Source organism: Tyto alba, unplaced genomic scaffold (assembly GCF_018691265.1).
Source record: "Tyto alba isolate M040663 unplaced genomic scaffold, T.alba_DEE_v4.0 Super-Scaffold_6, whole genome shotgun sequence".
NCBI classification, from domain to species: Eukaryota; Metazoa; Chordata; class Aves; order Strigiformes; family Tytonidae; genus Tyto; species Tyto alba.
In genome coordinates this window covers 39,402,276-39,418,381 of record NW_024881327.1, presented here as the reverse complement: position 1 = coordinate 39,418,381, position 16,106 = coordinate 39,402,276, and the positions used below count along the sequence as shown (strand labels likewise).

Sequence of the window (16,106 nt, the reverse complement as noted above, 5' to 3'; positions counted from 1 at the left end):
TGAGCTGATAAATTTATAAAACTTATATTTTAACTTTACAGTGAGTGTACATATATATACATGTATATATGCACATACATACATTTAAACTTTCCCAAAGGCAGAGGAAAAACAGAAGCCTCATAAGAAATCACAGCATCTCACAGGAAGAAAAGGCGAGTTCTATGCAGGAAACATATGATGTTTGAGCATAGGAGAGTTTTCAATTGCAATTATCCTGTTCGAGACACATGTATTTTAAGCAATAAACAAAATCATAAATATCAAAATAAAACTTTCTGCAGTGCCCAATGAAGATACCTATCACAAAGATAAAAACAATAAAACAGCTTATTACATGCCAGCTTTCTCTTTATCACCTAGAAACAAATCTAAGTACATCGTTAATTCAGGCCATCAGAGAATAGATCTGTATTAAAGAAAATTAACTCCATCAGTCATAGTCAAATAGAAAAAAAAACTATTTAATAATATCTTTGACATAAAATGCATCCACCACACTCCAGGGCCTTGAAGAAAAGCTAAGTGAGAACAAGACCCCTTTGGCTGGTAAAAGTACAGATGCATATGTGTACACATGCACACACACACATTTGTCTGCAATAAAATTATGCCCTGGCTGAGGGAAAAGCAACTGCCTGAACTGATCTGAGAGACTTTAAATTATAAGAATTTTTTTCATTTTTATATCTTGATTCCATGCCATAAAACTTAAATAGTTTTATCACTGAAGGGAAAGGTCATTTTAACCAAGGCAAGAGAAAGCTTCTCCATGTTTTATGTATTTTTAACTTTACTTGCAAGTCAATACATTTTGAATCTCCATAGGTTTCCATTAAAGTGGAAATTGAAAAACCATTTACCCTGATGGAAACTTGAAGTTAATATGCTCTAAGTATTGCATGACTCCTCTTTTTTTATATATTTTATTTGTATTAACAATTATGTAAGGAAATCTCTGGGGGACAGATCATTAGAAGTGATTCTGGCATATTGCTTGTCTTAAACTAGCCAGAATTTCTTAAGAAATAAATTTAAATCAAGGTTGCTGTTTAAAATGCAATAAGGCTCATAGCAGACAGCTGCCATGGAGTTGCAACTGTAAAATAACACTGAGTTTATTGTTATCATTGTAAATTATATCAGCAGATATTTGAACGAAAAGCCTAAGAAAAGCTCCAGATATTATAATAAGGCAAAGTCATATTCACTGATTATGGAACTGCAAAGAGAATTATCTATAAATCCTCTTCTTTTTAAGAAATATGCATGCTTGGCCATAACCTACCACATCCCCCTACCTTGGTCTGTGTTTGCGCTGCAGGTGCACCCCGAGACTGTGTCACCTGCGGACATGACCCTGCAGTCCCTGTGTGTCCTGTTTACTCCTTCCCCAAAGGAACCCCTCCGGTGCTGAGCCTGGGCAGTCCAGCTGGTCCCCCCGGGCACAGTGCACCACACAGCTTAGGGTCCATCCAAATGCACATTTGCTGGCTTCGTGGACTAACCTCATCATGCTGCTCTGGAGTAAGATGTCTCCATCTGTGCTATTTGCTACAGAGTGGCATCTTAATCAAGGTGGGGAAGATCAGCTGGATTGGGGAACTCCTAGGGTGACTCAACACCCCGTGGTTCAAGGTTAGGTGGGACTTGTTAGCAGGCTGAGATCAGGGCAAGTTCAAGTGAAAATGAAATTAAATTGGTTGCTAAACACTCTGTGGCCTTCAGACCATCCAGGAATGACACTTACATCACATGGACACCGTGCTGAAATCACCCTGAAGCATCACACGCATGCAGAACAGAGTCAAGGTAGAGTCCACTCCTTCCCAGTGGGTAAGGAAAGTCAGACTTTCCTACTGAAGAGTGGCAAGTTGACTCAGGGCTGCAGCTTCTTTGTGCTATTCCCTGGACGGACCTGATTAAGCAAACACTTCTCAAATAGGATGGATTTCAAAAAACAGTCAAATTATTGTTGCAAGAACTTAAGTGAGAAAACACCTTAAGGGCCAGCTGTAAATACAAGGCACATGGTTTCAATGGAGCTATGCCCAGCTACATTAGGCCCAAATTTTGTTCTTAATCATAAACAAGAATATGGCTGATGCTCTGTTACAGAGTCAGAAATGACCAGTTATCAAACGCTAGACCTCATCTGCACTGTAATGAAAAAAAACTGCAGGAATTATGCTGGCTTCATCCATTTTAATCTCCTATGAGAGAACTGATTTGAAATATGAAATGGCAGTTCACAATTATGTAAAAAAAGCAGAATCCGAAAAGTGCTTTTGAAATAAACTGTTTTTACATCAGCAGAGTAATATTTCTGATACTACTGATGTTACTGTTTTACTGATGAAGAAACAGAAGCATGTAAGATTAAATAATTGCCATGGAGCAGACATTTCTGATCAAGGAACAGAAATCAGATCTCCTGAAAGAAAATTCAGTGATCTGTTTTCTTTCTTCCTCTCTGTGAACCTGATCAAACACCACTAATAAGAGAGAGATTTGCATTTGAATTCAGTAAGTACAGAATCAGCCTGGCAAATGATTATGTGTATCAAATTGAAGTTAACACATCACAGGAAAAACTGTCTTTCTTCTAAGTAAAATTGTGTCAGACAAATTTGTGTCAAACAAAAGAAGATAAAGCTCTCCTCTCTCTTCTCCTCGCTTTTTTCTTGGAGATTTCAAGCTGCCTGACTGAAACATCCAAGTCAGAAATATAGAGGAAAAAAGATTAGTGTCAGTATTACTTCATTAAGAAAAAGCTCTTATAATAGATTTTATATTTTTTAATGTGTTGTAAAACCAATCCAAACATTTATTCAAATAAGCAAGCTTGACACATCTTCACAATAGCTAACAGTTTATGTATTAAAAATACCCAAACAACTGAGACTGAAACCCTGCAAATCCAAACAGTCCACCATCAGGGGACTGATGAAAGCAAGAGCAAATCCTGAAGGATGGGAGTTGGCTATGTGGCTCAGCGAATGCTGCAGCGGGGAGAGGGATAAGGATCCATGTGGAATTGAATAGACCTGTGAATGCCTTGTGCTGAAAACTGTTATTTCTGTATGTTTAGAGTGGAGTCATGCTGCCAGCTTGGGATCACAAGGCTTTGTTTCCTTTTTGAAAAAGTACAAACTGTCAGAGCCATGAGGGCACCGACATCCCTGACTGTCCCTGACAGCCTCTCCTGGGGCATCCCACCACCCTGTCCATGGTCCAGGACCCCATTTCAGCCCAGCTGACCCCGACTCACAGGCTGACATCCTGATCTGGCCTCAGATGCTGCAGGTGTCCCCAGCTGCCTCCAGGCTGCCCTGGTTCCTGCTGGGGTGAAGAGATGGGCTTTGGATGGTGACACGCTGCCCTGCCACCCTGTGGGGAGCTCCATCAATCCCAGCCCCAGGGAGAAGCCAGCCCATGCCTGACACAAACACCTCCACAAGATGTGAAGTTGTAGAACATCAGGGCCATCAACTAGAAACACAGGTCCTGTGTGAGCACTTGCTGGGTACCAGCGGGGTTGCCAGAGGGTGGGCTTGGGTGGAGCTGGTGTTCCTGTGGAGCCTGGTGGGAAGCAGGATGCATTGCCCCTTCGGCACTTCTATGGGAACACAAGTCTGTTTCAGTAAGAAAATACCATAGCATAGAGAATTTAAATGGAATTTTATTTTACTGCTCCAAACTGTTTAGAGCAGTCTTCCTAATGTACATGTTCTTCAGTCTCATGAAGAGGTCAACCTCGGTGAAAATCAAATTGTCACTTAAAGGTTTGATTTAATCAGGAAGAAGCATACTTTAAAAACGTGCTATTACCCAAAAGCAGACATTACATAAATTTCATTCTATTTTTATATCTTCCTGGCTCTGATCTCTTGAATCTGACATTAACCATAACAATCACACATGTGACTAAACCAGGCCAAATTCTCCTTTTTCTATTCCAGTATAAATATAGAATAATACTGTTGAAGTAATAGCTTTGAGGTAGACTCTCTCCACGAGAAAAGGATTTTTCTCCAAACAGCCAGAGTCAGGAAAATATTTTGATTTTGAGGTCAGATTTTTATCTCCTGCACTGACAAGTTAGAGCACCAGTGTGGAGGAGACCACCAGGGTTGACGTGAGACCCTAGTAGTCCCAGAGGCTGGGGACATACGTTAACGTGGGTGGCATTTTGAAAAGCACATGAGGCTTCAGAGCTTTCGTGCCATTTTCAAAATGCTGTAGGCTTTCAGAAGTTCAAACCCCACTGATTTATAGTAAGGCTTAAGCTTTTAAATGCATTTATCATTTGTGCTGATGAGACACAGACTCCTAAGACTCACACCTCTGTGAGATTCTGCTTCACATCCATCATGGTTTAACTCCAGCCAGCAACTGAGCCACACAGTCGCTCGCTCAGCCCCTGCCATGTCAGGATGGAGAAAGGAAACAGAAGAGTAAAAGTGAGAAAACTAGTGGATTGAGATAAAGACAGTTTAATAGGTAGAGTAAAAGCCACACGCACAAGCAAAGCAAAACAAGGAATTCATTCACCACTTCCAACGGGCAGGCAGGTGCTCAGCCATCTTCAGGGCAGCCGGGCTCCATCATGCATAATGGTGACTTGGGAAGACAAATGCCATCACTCCAAAATTCCCCCACTTCCTTCTTCTTCCCCCAGCTTTATACGCCAAGCATGATATCACATGGTACGTCATATCCCTTTGGTCAGTTGGGGTCAGCTGTCCCGGCTGTGTCCTCTCCCAACTTCTTGTGCCCCCCCGGCCTCCTCACTGGTGGGGAGATGTGAGCAGAAAAGGTCTTGAAGCTGTGTAAGCTCCGCTCAGCAATAACTAAAACATACCTGTACTAGCAACACTGTCTTAAGCACAGATCCAAAACATAACCCCATACTAGTTACTACAAAGAAAATTAACGCTATCCCCTCCAAAACCAGCACAACAGCCACAACATCTCCCTTCAGTTTGACTCTCCGGTTTCATGTTGAGACTGTCTCTTTGGTGCTCATGAACATGCCAACAATGCACCAAAGAGCAGAAGACAAAGACCTTGCAGCTAACTCTGGGCAGTGGATAGTGCAGTGCCCTGTGGACATAGTCCTGTAAGAAAGCTAGCAGGATTTTCATGGCTACAGGTTGCTTGGACATTGAGCCATCCAAGGTGTGCACAGCCTGGGTCTCATGTTGCTGTGTTGAGTACCTGTGTTGCACAGTACTACTACTGCAGATATGCCTAAAGAGACCCTCTTCAGAAACTCTAGGCTAAAGCAGCCTCTCATGCCCAGTTAGTACATCACAGGTTTTATGGTTCACCCATTTGGACTTAGGTAATCAATTGCCCCCAAGATGCATTTTCTATGTGTGAAAGTCATACGTAGAAGTTGGAACTTCTAGGAATTTCTGTAAATTCAGTCCAAAGGTCTTAGCACCACGTCATGGTTTGATCCCAGAGGGTTACTGAGCTGTCAGCTCATTCCTTCCCCCTCAGGAATGGAAAGGAAAAAATAAAACAAAAGGGTCAGGAATTGATGTAAGGATAGGGAGGGATGACTCTTCCATTATGGTCATGGGCAAAAGACAGACTCATTGGGCAAGAAAAAGAACATCAATTTAATTTAAACAGCACCAACAACAACACTTAATTTACCAGACAGAGTAGGACAATGAGAAATACAATCACATTTTAAGAATGCCTTTTCCCCACCGCCCCTCCCTTCTTCCCAGGCTCAGCTTTGCCTCCCATTTCTCTCCCTCCTCCTCCACAGCAGTGCAGGGGTGCAGGGGATGGGGGCTGCAGTGAGTTCATCACCCGTTGTTTCTGTTGTTCCTTCTTCCTCAGGGGGAGGACTCCTCACACTCTTCCCCTGCTCCAGCATGGGGCCCCTTTCACAGGAGACACTTCCCTATGAACTTCTCCAATGTGGGTCCTTCCCACAGGCTGCAGGTCTTGGTGAACTGCTCCAATGTGGGTCCCTCCTGTGGACTACAGTCTTCCCAGCAATGAATTGCCCCAGCACAGGCTTCCCTCAGAGTCCCAGCCTTCTTCAGGCACAGCCACCTGCTCTGGTGTGGGGTCCTCCGTGGGCTGCAGGTGGGATCTGCTTCACCGTGGACCTCCATGGGCTGCAGGGGGGCAGCTGCCCTCTCACCATGGGCTGCAGGGGAGACTCTGCTCTGGCACACCTCCCCACTCCCCTCCTCCTTTCTTCCACTGACCTTGGTGTTTGCAGAGGTGTCTCCCCCACAACCCCTCCTTCTCCCAGGTTCTCCTTCTTAAATAAATTATCACAGAGGTGTGGCCACCATTGCTAATTGGCTTGGCCTTGGCCAGAGGTGGGTCAGCTTTCAAGAAGTTTCTCACAGGGGGCCACCGCTGTAGCCCCTCCCCTGCAGCCAAAACCCTGCCACACACATAAACCCAACCCATATCACAAAGTTATTTTTTACCTAGGAATATTTAGTTCCAGAATGCTGATTTTCTAAGTCTGTTTTCAAATGCACAGTTGTACAGTTATCTTTTGAATGTTCTCAAGCTGGAACCTGGGAACTGTAGTGAGTTTTTTTCAGGACTGGTATTATCTGAGCACCGCTGTGTAGTTCTGTCATTCCTGGGAGCACAGTTTGTCTAGCATGGAGCACTTCAGAAGTTCCTGATTTTGTGCTGCAATATATAAACTCTCAGTAATAAAATCCAGAGTGGTTTAGGATAATTAAATTCATATTATAGGGCTTTTACAATGCCTCACATCTTCTAAGTGTCATATAAATAAAAACTAATTAGTCCTCCCCAGTCTTGTCAGACATGCATACTTATCCAGATTTTGAAGTTAGAAAATTTATACTTTACCCTTTATCCTTTATATCTTTTATGCTTTATCCTTTGTACTCTCCAGTATGTTAAGGACTGTTTACAATATCACCTGGATTGAAGGGACCACAGTGTTCTGCAAGCCATTTCTAGCTGGGAACTTGCCTGTGCAGGAAAAATTTCCAGTTCACCTATTGGAAAAGTTAATGACTTGCTGTGTTGCAACAACAGTGCAGAGACCCTTGGTACACTTAAAAATACTGCTAACTTCACTATGACTGTTTGCAGTGTGAAAAAACTTACTCATCTCAAGCCCCAGGCCCCAGACACATCTTCTTCCATGTACAGAACAGGGACAAGAGGTTGCCAGTCAGTTGAACATGGCTGCTCCCTGCCCCAGGTCACAGTCTCCAGTGCTTCCTTATCACAGAAGCTTATGGAAGCCTTCCCCAACTTGCTTCAGGGAAAATCAACCAGCTATGTCCTGCCCAAGCACTTAAATTGCTCCTTTCGTCTTTGACTAGTTTGATGTAGAATATGGTCCCTGGCTGGATGCGTACTTTTCTGCAGTGTTCCCAGAAAGGCACAGTGCCTGTGTGACATCAGTTGATGAATTTCCAGAAGAAAACAATGTGCTGGGGGAGGAGTGTCCCTTTCAGGCTCTGGAAGCTTTCTTCTCTGCATGATTCTTTTTTTAAATAGCGAACACTGCTCTTTGGTACAATATGCTGTCACCAAGGGAGCAACTGGGTGAAGGAGAATCCATCTCAGGGGTGCCTGTGATCTAATAAATGACTTTAACCTTGAGGCAATAAGAATTAAGCCATACCTAGGGACTAGAGCATATTCATCCAGAAACCCAGTAAAGTTCCCAAAGCTGTTCTTGCTGTCTGTGCCCTGAGCTCACTTTGCTGGCTGGTCCCCATCACTCACCCCTGTGCAAAGTGACTGCTCTCATGGTGGGAGCTCTTTATGGACTTTTGCTCACAAAGCCCACATATAAACACAAGTGAGCACAAGGGAAAGGGCAGTGGAAGTCTGTCCCTTATGACTTGTGGAAATAATCTATGACTTTTTTTCTTGTTTGTCCTCATGTGCCTTGCTGTCTGACATTGTCTTTATGCATACTGTTCTTCCTCTTTCCATGCCCCCTGAAATGGTTTTCCCAGTCTGTTCTCCATTTCCCTTCTATCATCGCAAGGTTAGGAAAGCAGAATGATCTAAGATAGGAGATGGAAATTCTCCTGGCAGGGGTTGGGGAGGAACCAAGAAGAGGAAGCCTGCCTGAACTGAAAGGCACTCCATGGGAGATCGGCACACTACTCTAGGCATCTATCCACATCTTTAGATGCCTACATACTTCCACGTGCTTGAATCCAGTTCAGATTCATACCTAACCCTGTAAATCTCAGGTCATCCCTGAAAACAGCTTGTGATTTATGGCTCCTGTCTTTTTTTTATTTTAAGAAAATAGAGAAAACTTTTTAAAGAAGCTTGTACCAGATGCATAGGGACAATTGTATCCTGAGTCTTCCAGTGTTAAATCCTGGTCGTTTTTCACTATATTGCAAGCAAACATATTATTGTCTCCACGTTAATAGCCAACTGTAAGCAAATGGCCTAGCTTCTCGGCTCTCTGTCAAGACAAATTCTGTCAGGTTTCATTTATTTGTGCATTCTGATACAGCTGGCAGTGAAACTGCTTTGCCTGCCAGCCCTTATGTTAAAATTCTCCCAAGCTGAGTCAGACTATCTCACTGATGCACACTTTGACCATCTTTTAGGGCATTTTTAGGTAAAAAACACCCCCTAAATAATGGGAATGGCTGGAACCAGAGAGACTATGTTTCAAGTCAGACACTGAGAAATAAAATGTCTTCCAATCCTTTGATATTTTGAAAATCAAACACACTGAACTTCTGGTCTTGATTATAAGTGCTCTATTTATCATGAATGCTTGAGATGTGGTTGAAGAATCTGACTGCATTCAATGTAGTTACGAAGGAGACTGTTAAAACATGACTGACTATAAACTTAAGTAAGTGAGACTGTTAAATGTCAACATTACTAACAAGGCCTTTAAAGATTGGGTTTTTTTCAGAAATACTTAGCAAATGTTCCTTCCTACTGTCTGACTGATCCCTTCAGACACCACCAGCCATTCTGGGACAGGGCATCAAAAGTTAAAATTGCTCAAAAAGTGTCAGGTCACTCTTCCCTTCTTACACATGGGAAGTAAAGACAGTATAAAGCCATGTGAAGATTGCTGGATTGTGTAGTTAAACTAAGGAGTGTGGTGTTGGCCAGCTGTGGTCTTGATTCCTTAGAGTAAGGCATGGTCTTATGGGTGGGTGTCTGGAACTGCAGCATAGTTCCCCACAACAAAAAACAAGGTGAGAGATGCATAAACCTGTGCCTGGCTAAAGGTGAATGATCAATGTAAAATACCTGGGAAAGAATCTATAATTAAGACTATATTTTTAATAGCATAAATATCATACAGTACAAATAAACTGCAGAGCCTAAATAAATAAACTGCAAGCCACTGATTCTGAGGCTTTGTAGAAAGGTTAGTGGTGGTGGCTTGATGTTAAAGACTCTCTGCCCAGCACCTAGCTTCAATGGGAATGTATCATACGAAGTGTCTTCTCAAGGTAGATCATAGATTCATAGAATTACACAATAGTTTTGGTTGGAAAGGACCTTTAAAAGTCATCTCAAGGTAGATCATAGATTCATAGAATTACACAATAGTTTTGGTTGGAAAGGACCTTTAAAAGTCATCTCAAGGTAGATCATAGATTCATAGAATTACACAATAGTTTTGGTTGGAAAGGACCTTTAAAAGTCATCTAGTCCACCCCCCTGTGCAATGAACAGGGACATCTTCAACTAGATCAGGTTGCTCAGAGTCCCGTACAACCTGGCTTTGAACACTTCCAGAGACGGGGTATCTACCAACTCATAGGGCAACCTGTTCTGGTGTTTCACCACCCTCACTGTAAAAAATTTCTTCCTTATATCTAGTCTGATGTATGTACCTGAATGTACCTGATTTTAGTTTAAAACCATTACCCTTGTTCTGTTGCAACAGGCCCTACTAAAAGTCTGTCCCCATCTTTCTTATAAGCCCCCTTTAAGTACTGGAAGGCCATAATAGGGTCTCCCCCAAGCCTTCTCTTCTCCAGGCTGAACAACCCCAACTCTCAGCCTGTCCTCACATGATAGGTGCTCCATCCCTCTGATCATTTTTGTGGCCTCCTCTGGACCCACTCCAACAGGTCCATGTCTTTCGTGTGCTGAGGACTCCAGAGCTGGATGCAGTACTCCATATGGGGTCTCACCAAGCGGAGGAGAGAATCACCTCCCTTGACCTACTGGCCACATTTCTTTTGATGCTTCTTTTGATTTTTTAGCTCTATCACCTTAACAGACTGCAACAAGTTATTAGGTCCAGAACAACTTTTTAAGTATTTTTCCAATATCGAATGAATCAGATGGTCTTTTGAGTTTATCCACAAGCACAGATTATGCTGCTTGTGCAGCGCGAACAGTGACAGAACAAATTAATCTGCCACACTCACTTAGAAAAGTGGTTCCAGAAATCACTGCACATTAGAATTGATCAGCATGTCCATCGTCTTCCAGTGAATGCCTTGGCATGAACTCTTGCTCTACCTAGAGGATTTGGAACCTATTGAAATGCCATTTTCTAAACTTGGAATAACTATTATAATCCTGTATTCATATCGTTCTTGTTATTATTTTTGGTGATGGTTTTGATGAATATGATTGTTATTGCTGTGACTAAGAATACCATGTGCTTGTTCTGGCTTTCAGTATTTTGAAAAAAAGAGCGAACTCCTCAACTCTTGTTTTTCTCTGAAGAAAAATTATTTGGCATTTAAAAATGACATTGTTTCCTAACCCAGTTTATGGACAAAAGTTTGTATCTTTGAAAAGGACAACCAGAAGCCAGGACCAAAGTGTAATTTATGACTCACATTCTGCCTGCCCGTTAACTCTCTGTGATCAAGTATTTCACTGCAACATAGGTGACTCCTGAGAAAGTGCTCTGGGAGGTCTATTCCACCTTCTAGCTTCACAAGCTCGGGTGAACTGAAATCTCTGATTTTGGCCTTCTAATGCAGTCTGAAATTTCAAAAGCACAGCCATATGTTATCATTCACATTTACCATTACATTTTCCCTTTTAGAGAACTCATCAGGAAACAGGGGGCATGGGTTCAGCACTGTACATCCTTCCTTTGTCTGAGGAGATTCACACTTTCCAAGAGACTGCTGCAATAACAGAGGTACCTTCCACCTCTCCTTTTAAAACTGGATCATTACACAGGAAGAAATGCAAGAGTCTGAAGCCAAAGGGCAAGAAAAGTCCTGATGCTGTGGCCTAATGCATGGTTTCCCAAATGTCATTTGTTGGGTACCACTGTAGGAAGCAGCCTTCTGTATTCTCCCCAAGCCTAAATTCAGGACTGTAAACATCATCACCTGAACATTATCACTATTTCCCCCCAATCCCAGCTCTGTTGTTCTTCCTGCAGTTCTACCATTCTGCCTCACAGACTCATCACTCCTTAAGACGCCCATCCCACAGCTGAAAGCTCCACATATTCCCCTCTATGCCTTCTTCTTCCCAAACTGTTTCTCCAGCCACAATGCCCCAGCGATCTAAGGCACATCCCCTTCTCAACAACCCCATTCCTCTCACCTTCCCCAGATGACTTTTTTCCCATGGCCTTAGCAGAAACACATGTCCCAGACTAATTAATTTCCTGTAGGCACATAAGAAGAGCAGAGGAAGCCTGGGAGGTGGAGACAGCTTCACGCATCAGTAAGTTACTGGCCAGCCAGTGACAGGAACAACTGCGTGCAGGCTCCTACTCTGATTTGTAAAAGATCCTGGACACAGGCAAAACCAGCAGTTGTTGAAGTTGTTTTTATTTGGCTTACATGCAACACAATGTGGGAACATCCAGCCTACTGATTCAGACTTCCATCTGGCAAAGGGCAGTTTTTGTTCCAGTCCTTGATCCTTAGGTCGTGTCTGCTTCTTATCCATCAGCTTTGTGTAAAATGCACATGCAGTCTTAGGCATGAGCTCCTTCCAAGCTGCTCCCTCCTAGCTATGTGCTTGAAGTTGTTCTTCTCCACAGAGCGCTTTGTTGTTGCTGATTTAAGTCCTATGAAAATCCACCGGCTTTATCTGGGTACACTCAGTAGTACGTAAGAGCAAATGTCACTGTGAAGTTTGTGCTTGTAGCTAACTACTGCCTTGGAGTTATCATTTGCTGCTCTGCTGTAATGTTAAGCATTCATATGTTAATCCACTCTTGGAGGCTGTTGTGCCTGACTGTACTGTAAGGCTTTATCAAATGACAGCAAAATTAATAGTTTGGTTTCTGCCAATTTGATACAAGATGCTTAATATGAAAAGCAGAGTATACATCACTGAAGGGAATTTTTGAGCACTGCATATTTCTCTCTAACTACAATATTTTCATGCTTTTTTTCTGTATTGCCATTGTTACCAAGACAGTTTCTAATTTTCTATTCTGTAAAACAGAAAAGATTCTTCATAAAGACTGTGTATGTGTATATGCTGGTGTTTTTCCCTGATGAATAGATTTGACCATGCCATATACCAGCTGAAATATCATGAACTGCAAATAAATGTAATAGTTTGCGTTTTTAAATCAGTCAGTCAATGCCAATCAGTATCACAGAGAAGAGAATGGGAACAGCAATTTTTAGATTAATTCACTTTGCAACTTCTTTAACTGAGTTTGAGAATGAATCTTCAGTTTCACTGTAAAATAAGGCAGATGGTATTTCACAGATATTTTTCTGAATCCTCCACTTCATTTCTTCTTTTGTCCCCATAGAAACCAGTGGACTCCAATTTCCTTGAATGCTGTAAATTAGCTCTGAAGGAATGGACAACTCCAACAAAAAAACCCACACAAGACTTCTGAGAAGCCAACAAGGGAACTAGAAAAAACAGTTTAACTTGCAAAATCTCATCTGACCCATGACTGACACTCTGTTAATGCAACAATAATTTAAGACACCTTTGTACGTCAGGTACTGAAACTCCTCAGAATGTTACTGTTTGTACAGTGCTTTTTTCTTCAGTCTCCCAGTATATAGTGGAACAGAGAAATCCCATTTACATTCAATTGTTTATGAAAAAACCCAAATACTATATATAATGCTTTAAACAATTTTCTTGCAAGATACCACAACACAGTTCATTTCATATGACAGGCTTAAAAAACCTAACCTGTTGGCAGCCCATTCACACACCATCTGTTCCCCGCAGGGCAGCTGCCTGATTCAACCTGACCGATTAGGGGGACATGGTTATTTGTGCTGTGGTAAACTCGCTGACTGGTATCCTTTCTGCAGGCTCAGCAAGTCTGTGCTGCAGTTATTGAGGCTGGAGATTCATTTACAACCATAAGGGCAAATTTCAAAATTAAATCAAGGTGTTTGTCCTCCCTAGAAGAGACTAATCCTATGTGCACATCCTCCTAGAAAAAATGTAACTCCCTCCAGCAAGAGGGATTTTCTCTGTAAAGCTTATACAGGTCCCAAAGACAAAATAAACTATGCAAGCAAAGGAAAGCAAAGGACTTTGCATTGAAAAATACAGATTCTAACGTGTCAAAATTTGGTCCAAAAAGGCTGGTATTCACCAGTTATCCCATGTCAGTGTACAGGCTACTTGAAAGACATACAGTAACCTATACAGTGGACAGAAAAACGTTCAACCTGGCAGACTTTCCTCCTTGCCTGCTACATGGATTCTGGTAATGCAGAAATCCCAGGTTGATCTCTGCACATGTACCTGTGCATAATGCACTGTAGTGTCACACTCATTAACATATTCAGAGCCAGCTGCATGTGACTAGAATGCCATAATATGCATAAATAGTCTTATCTGTATGTATTTTTTCCAGATCCAAGGATGTTTGTGTTACTTTACATTACAAGTTTTGCCATCTACACAAGCGAACAACCTCTTCAAGGCCAGCTCAAAGGAGAAAATTACTACACCAGATACATTTGTAGCATCCCTGGTTTGCCAGGCCCTGCGGGTCCCCCCGGAGCTGGTGGATCCCCGGGGCCACACGGACGCATTGGTCTTCCAGGAAGAGATGGTAGAGATGGCAGGAAGGGAGAAAAAGGTGAAAAAGGGAGCACAGGTATTGAATATTTGTGTAACCTAACACAGTAGTTCAACAAAGTGAGACCTTTCATCATCACTATTATACATACACACACACACACACACACACACACACATATATATATATATATATATATATATATGATGAATGTGTGTATGTACCTGTGCGGGTTTAAGTGTGATGCATGTATACATAGTGAGAGAAAGAAAATATGCAGAACTATTTTAGATATGTCTAATATACATATACGGAAATCTGTGTAAATAAATGTAAATGCATAATCTTCCTGTGCATAGATGATAAGAAAAAGTTTGGGAAACATTAAGCATGTGTAGTGTCAAATAAATAGCTTCATTTGTGCCGTTATCCAGGAATAGAAGATTGGCAGGTATTTAGACACACACTAAAAATGCTCAAATGCCAGGAGATATTTAGTGTAAAAGTATCATTAAATAGCTAGCTACACCACTGTCCTTCCTGTCAGCAGTGCCCATAGTTCAGTCAGCAACGGATCAATTCCAAATAAAATTCTTCAATGTGTGATCAAGACATATGAAGAAAAGTAGGAATATAGGAACAAAGGACTCCCGGGCTGTGGTGTCCAGTCCTCTGTTCCAACCTGCCATTGCTTTCATAAACTTACTAGAAGATTCTGAAAGTATTTTTGGAGTATTTTGAAATTCTGATCATGTATTTCTTGTTTGTTGAGGCACACACAGTAGCCCACACAATCACTTACTGAGATGATATGTACAACAATTAACTAACTTAAAATGTTTTTGAAGGTTTAAGAGGAAAGACTGGGCCATTAGGACCAGCTGGAGAGAAAGGAGACCAAGGTCAGTCTGGTAAAAAAGGACCTGGAGGATTGACTGGTGCCAAAGGTGAAGTAGGTCCAGCTGGACCACCTGGACCTAAGGGAGATAAAGGAGACCGAGGAGAGCCAGGTGCTCCAGGGGTCTGTAAGTGTGGAAAGATAGTGCTGAAATCGGCCTTTTCTGTTGGCATCACCACCAGCTACCCAGAGGAAAGATTACCAATTGTATTCAATAAAGTCCTCTTCAATGAGGGGGAGCATTACAACCCTTCTACAGGGAAGTTTATTTGTGCCATCCCAGGGATTTATTATTTTTCTTATGATATTACCTTAGCAAACAAGCATCTTGCAATTGGACTGGTTCACAATGGGAAGTACCGGATAAAGACATTTGATGCAAACACAGGCAACCACGATGTAGCTTCTGGATCCACAGTGATCTACCTTCAGCCAGAAGATGAAGTATGGCTTGAGATCTTCTACACTGACCAAAACGGTCTCTTTTCTGATCCAACATGGGCAGACAGTTTGTTTTCTGGATTTCTCTTATACGTTGATACAGATTACCTTGATGCTTTATCGGATGAAGATGAGCTCTGAAGCAGATGATGTCTAATGGCATTCAAACTGGATACCCCAGGACAGGATCTTATGTAGCTGGGAGGGGCACAAAGTTGAAAAAAAAAATAATCTGGGAGATTATTTTTGCTTTGATAGGAACCAAATCTGAGCTCCTAACAATCTTTCTAGAATCCAAGCTGGATTTTTTATCCAACAGCAGGGATATCAAAAGGAACTGCAATCAACAAAAGACTGAATCACTCCAGGAATGACTCCTGAAAGTTACTTTTATAATACTATTTAAACAAATTTAAGATACTGTACATTGGATTTTATGTAAAATATATTAAGTTGCAATGTAGAATGGATATTTTGTATATGATATTAAAGTAAAATTGAAAAATTGACAACAATATCATCTTTGATCATTTTAAGACAGGAAATACATTAAAAATAGAGAAAACATTGATTTCTAAAAAGGAGAGGAATAAAATAGGAATGTCCATTTCAGGATGCCAGATCACAAGGACAGTCCCATCTGACATTAACAAATGGTATTCATAATCAACTAACTTTCTAATAAATACATGAAGATTTGTACTAGCTGAGGATTGCCCGATTACAGTCATAAAAGAACAGAACAAAGGTATTAAACATATAAAATAATTAAAAACTGGGAGGTCTTAA

The 16,106-nt window shown here is 41.6% G+C and overlaps 1 protein-coding gene across 6 annotated transcripts in view; it reads left to right on the top strand.

The window, feature by feature from the left end:
- The window catches only part of C1QTNF7 (C1q and TNF related 7), a 37,145-nt gene extending 21,319 nt beyond the window's left edge, over nt 1-15,826 (top strand). For 2 of the 6 annotated variants that reach the window (XM_032984555.2, XM_032984557.2), the window contains exons 2-4: nt 12,734-12,932; nt 13,811-14,056; nt 14,827-15,826. In XM_032984555.2, the coding sequence (XP_032840446.2) occupies nt 13,819-14,056; nt 14,827-15,458 (870 nt within the window). In that variant the 5' untranslated portion in view covers nt 12,734-12,932; nt 13,811-13,818 and the 3' untranslated portion in view covers nt 15,459-15,826. Of the gene's footprint in view, nt 1-11,044; nt 11,144-11,779; nt 14,057-14,826 lie in introns of those variants that run through there. The other 4 variants (XM_032984556.2, XM_032984558.2, XM_042808413.1 and 1 more) reach the window with 4 other exon arrangements.
- The last annotated feature ends 280 nt before the right edge of the window (nt 15,827-16,106 follow it).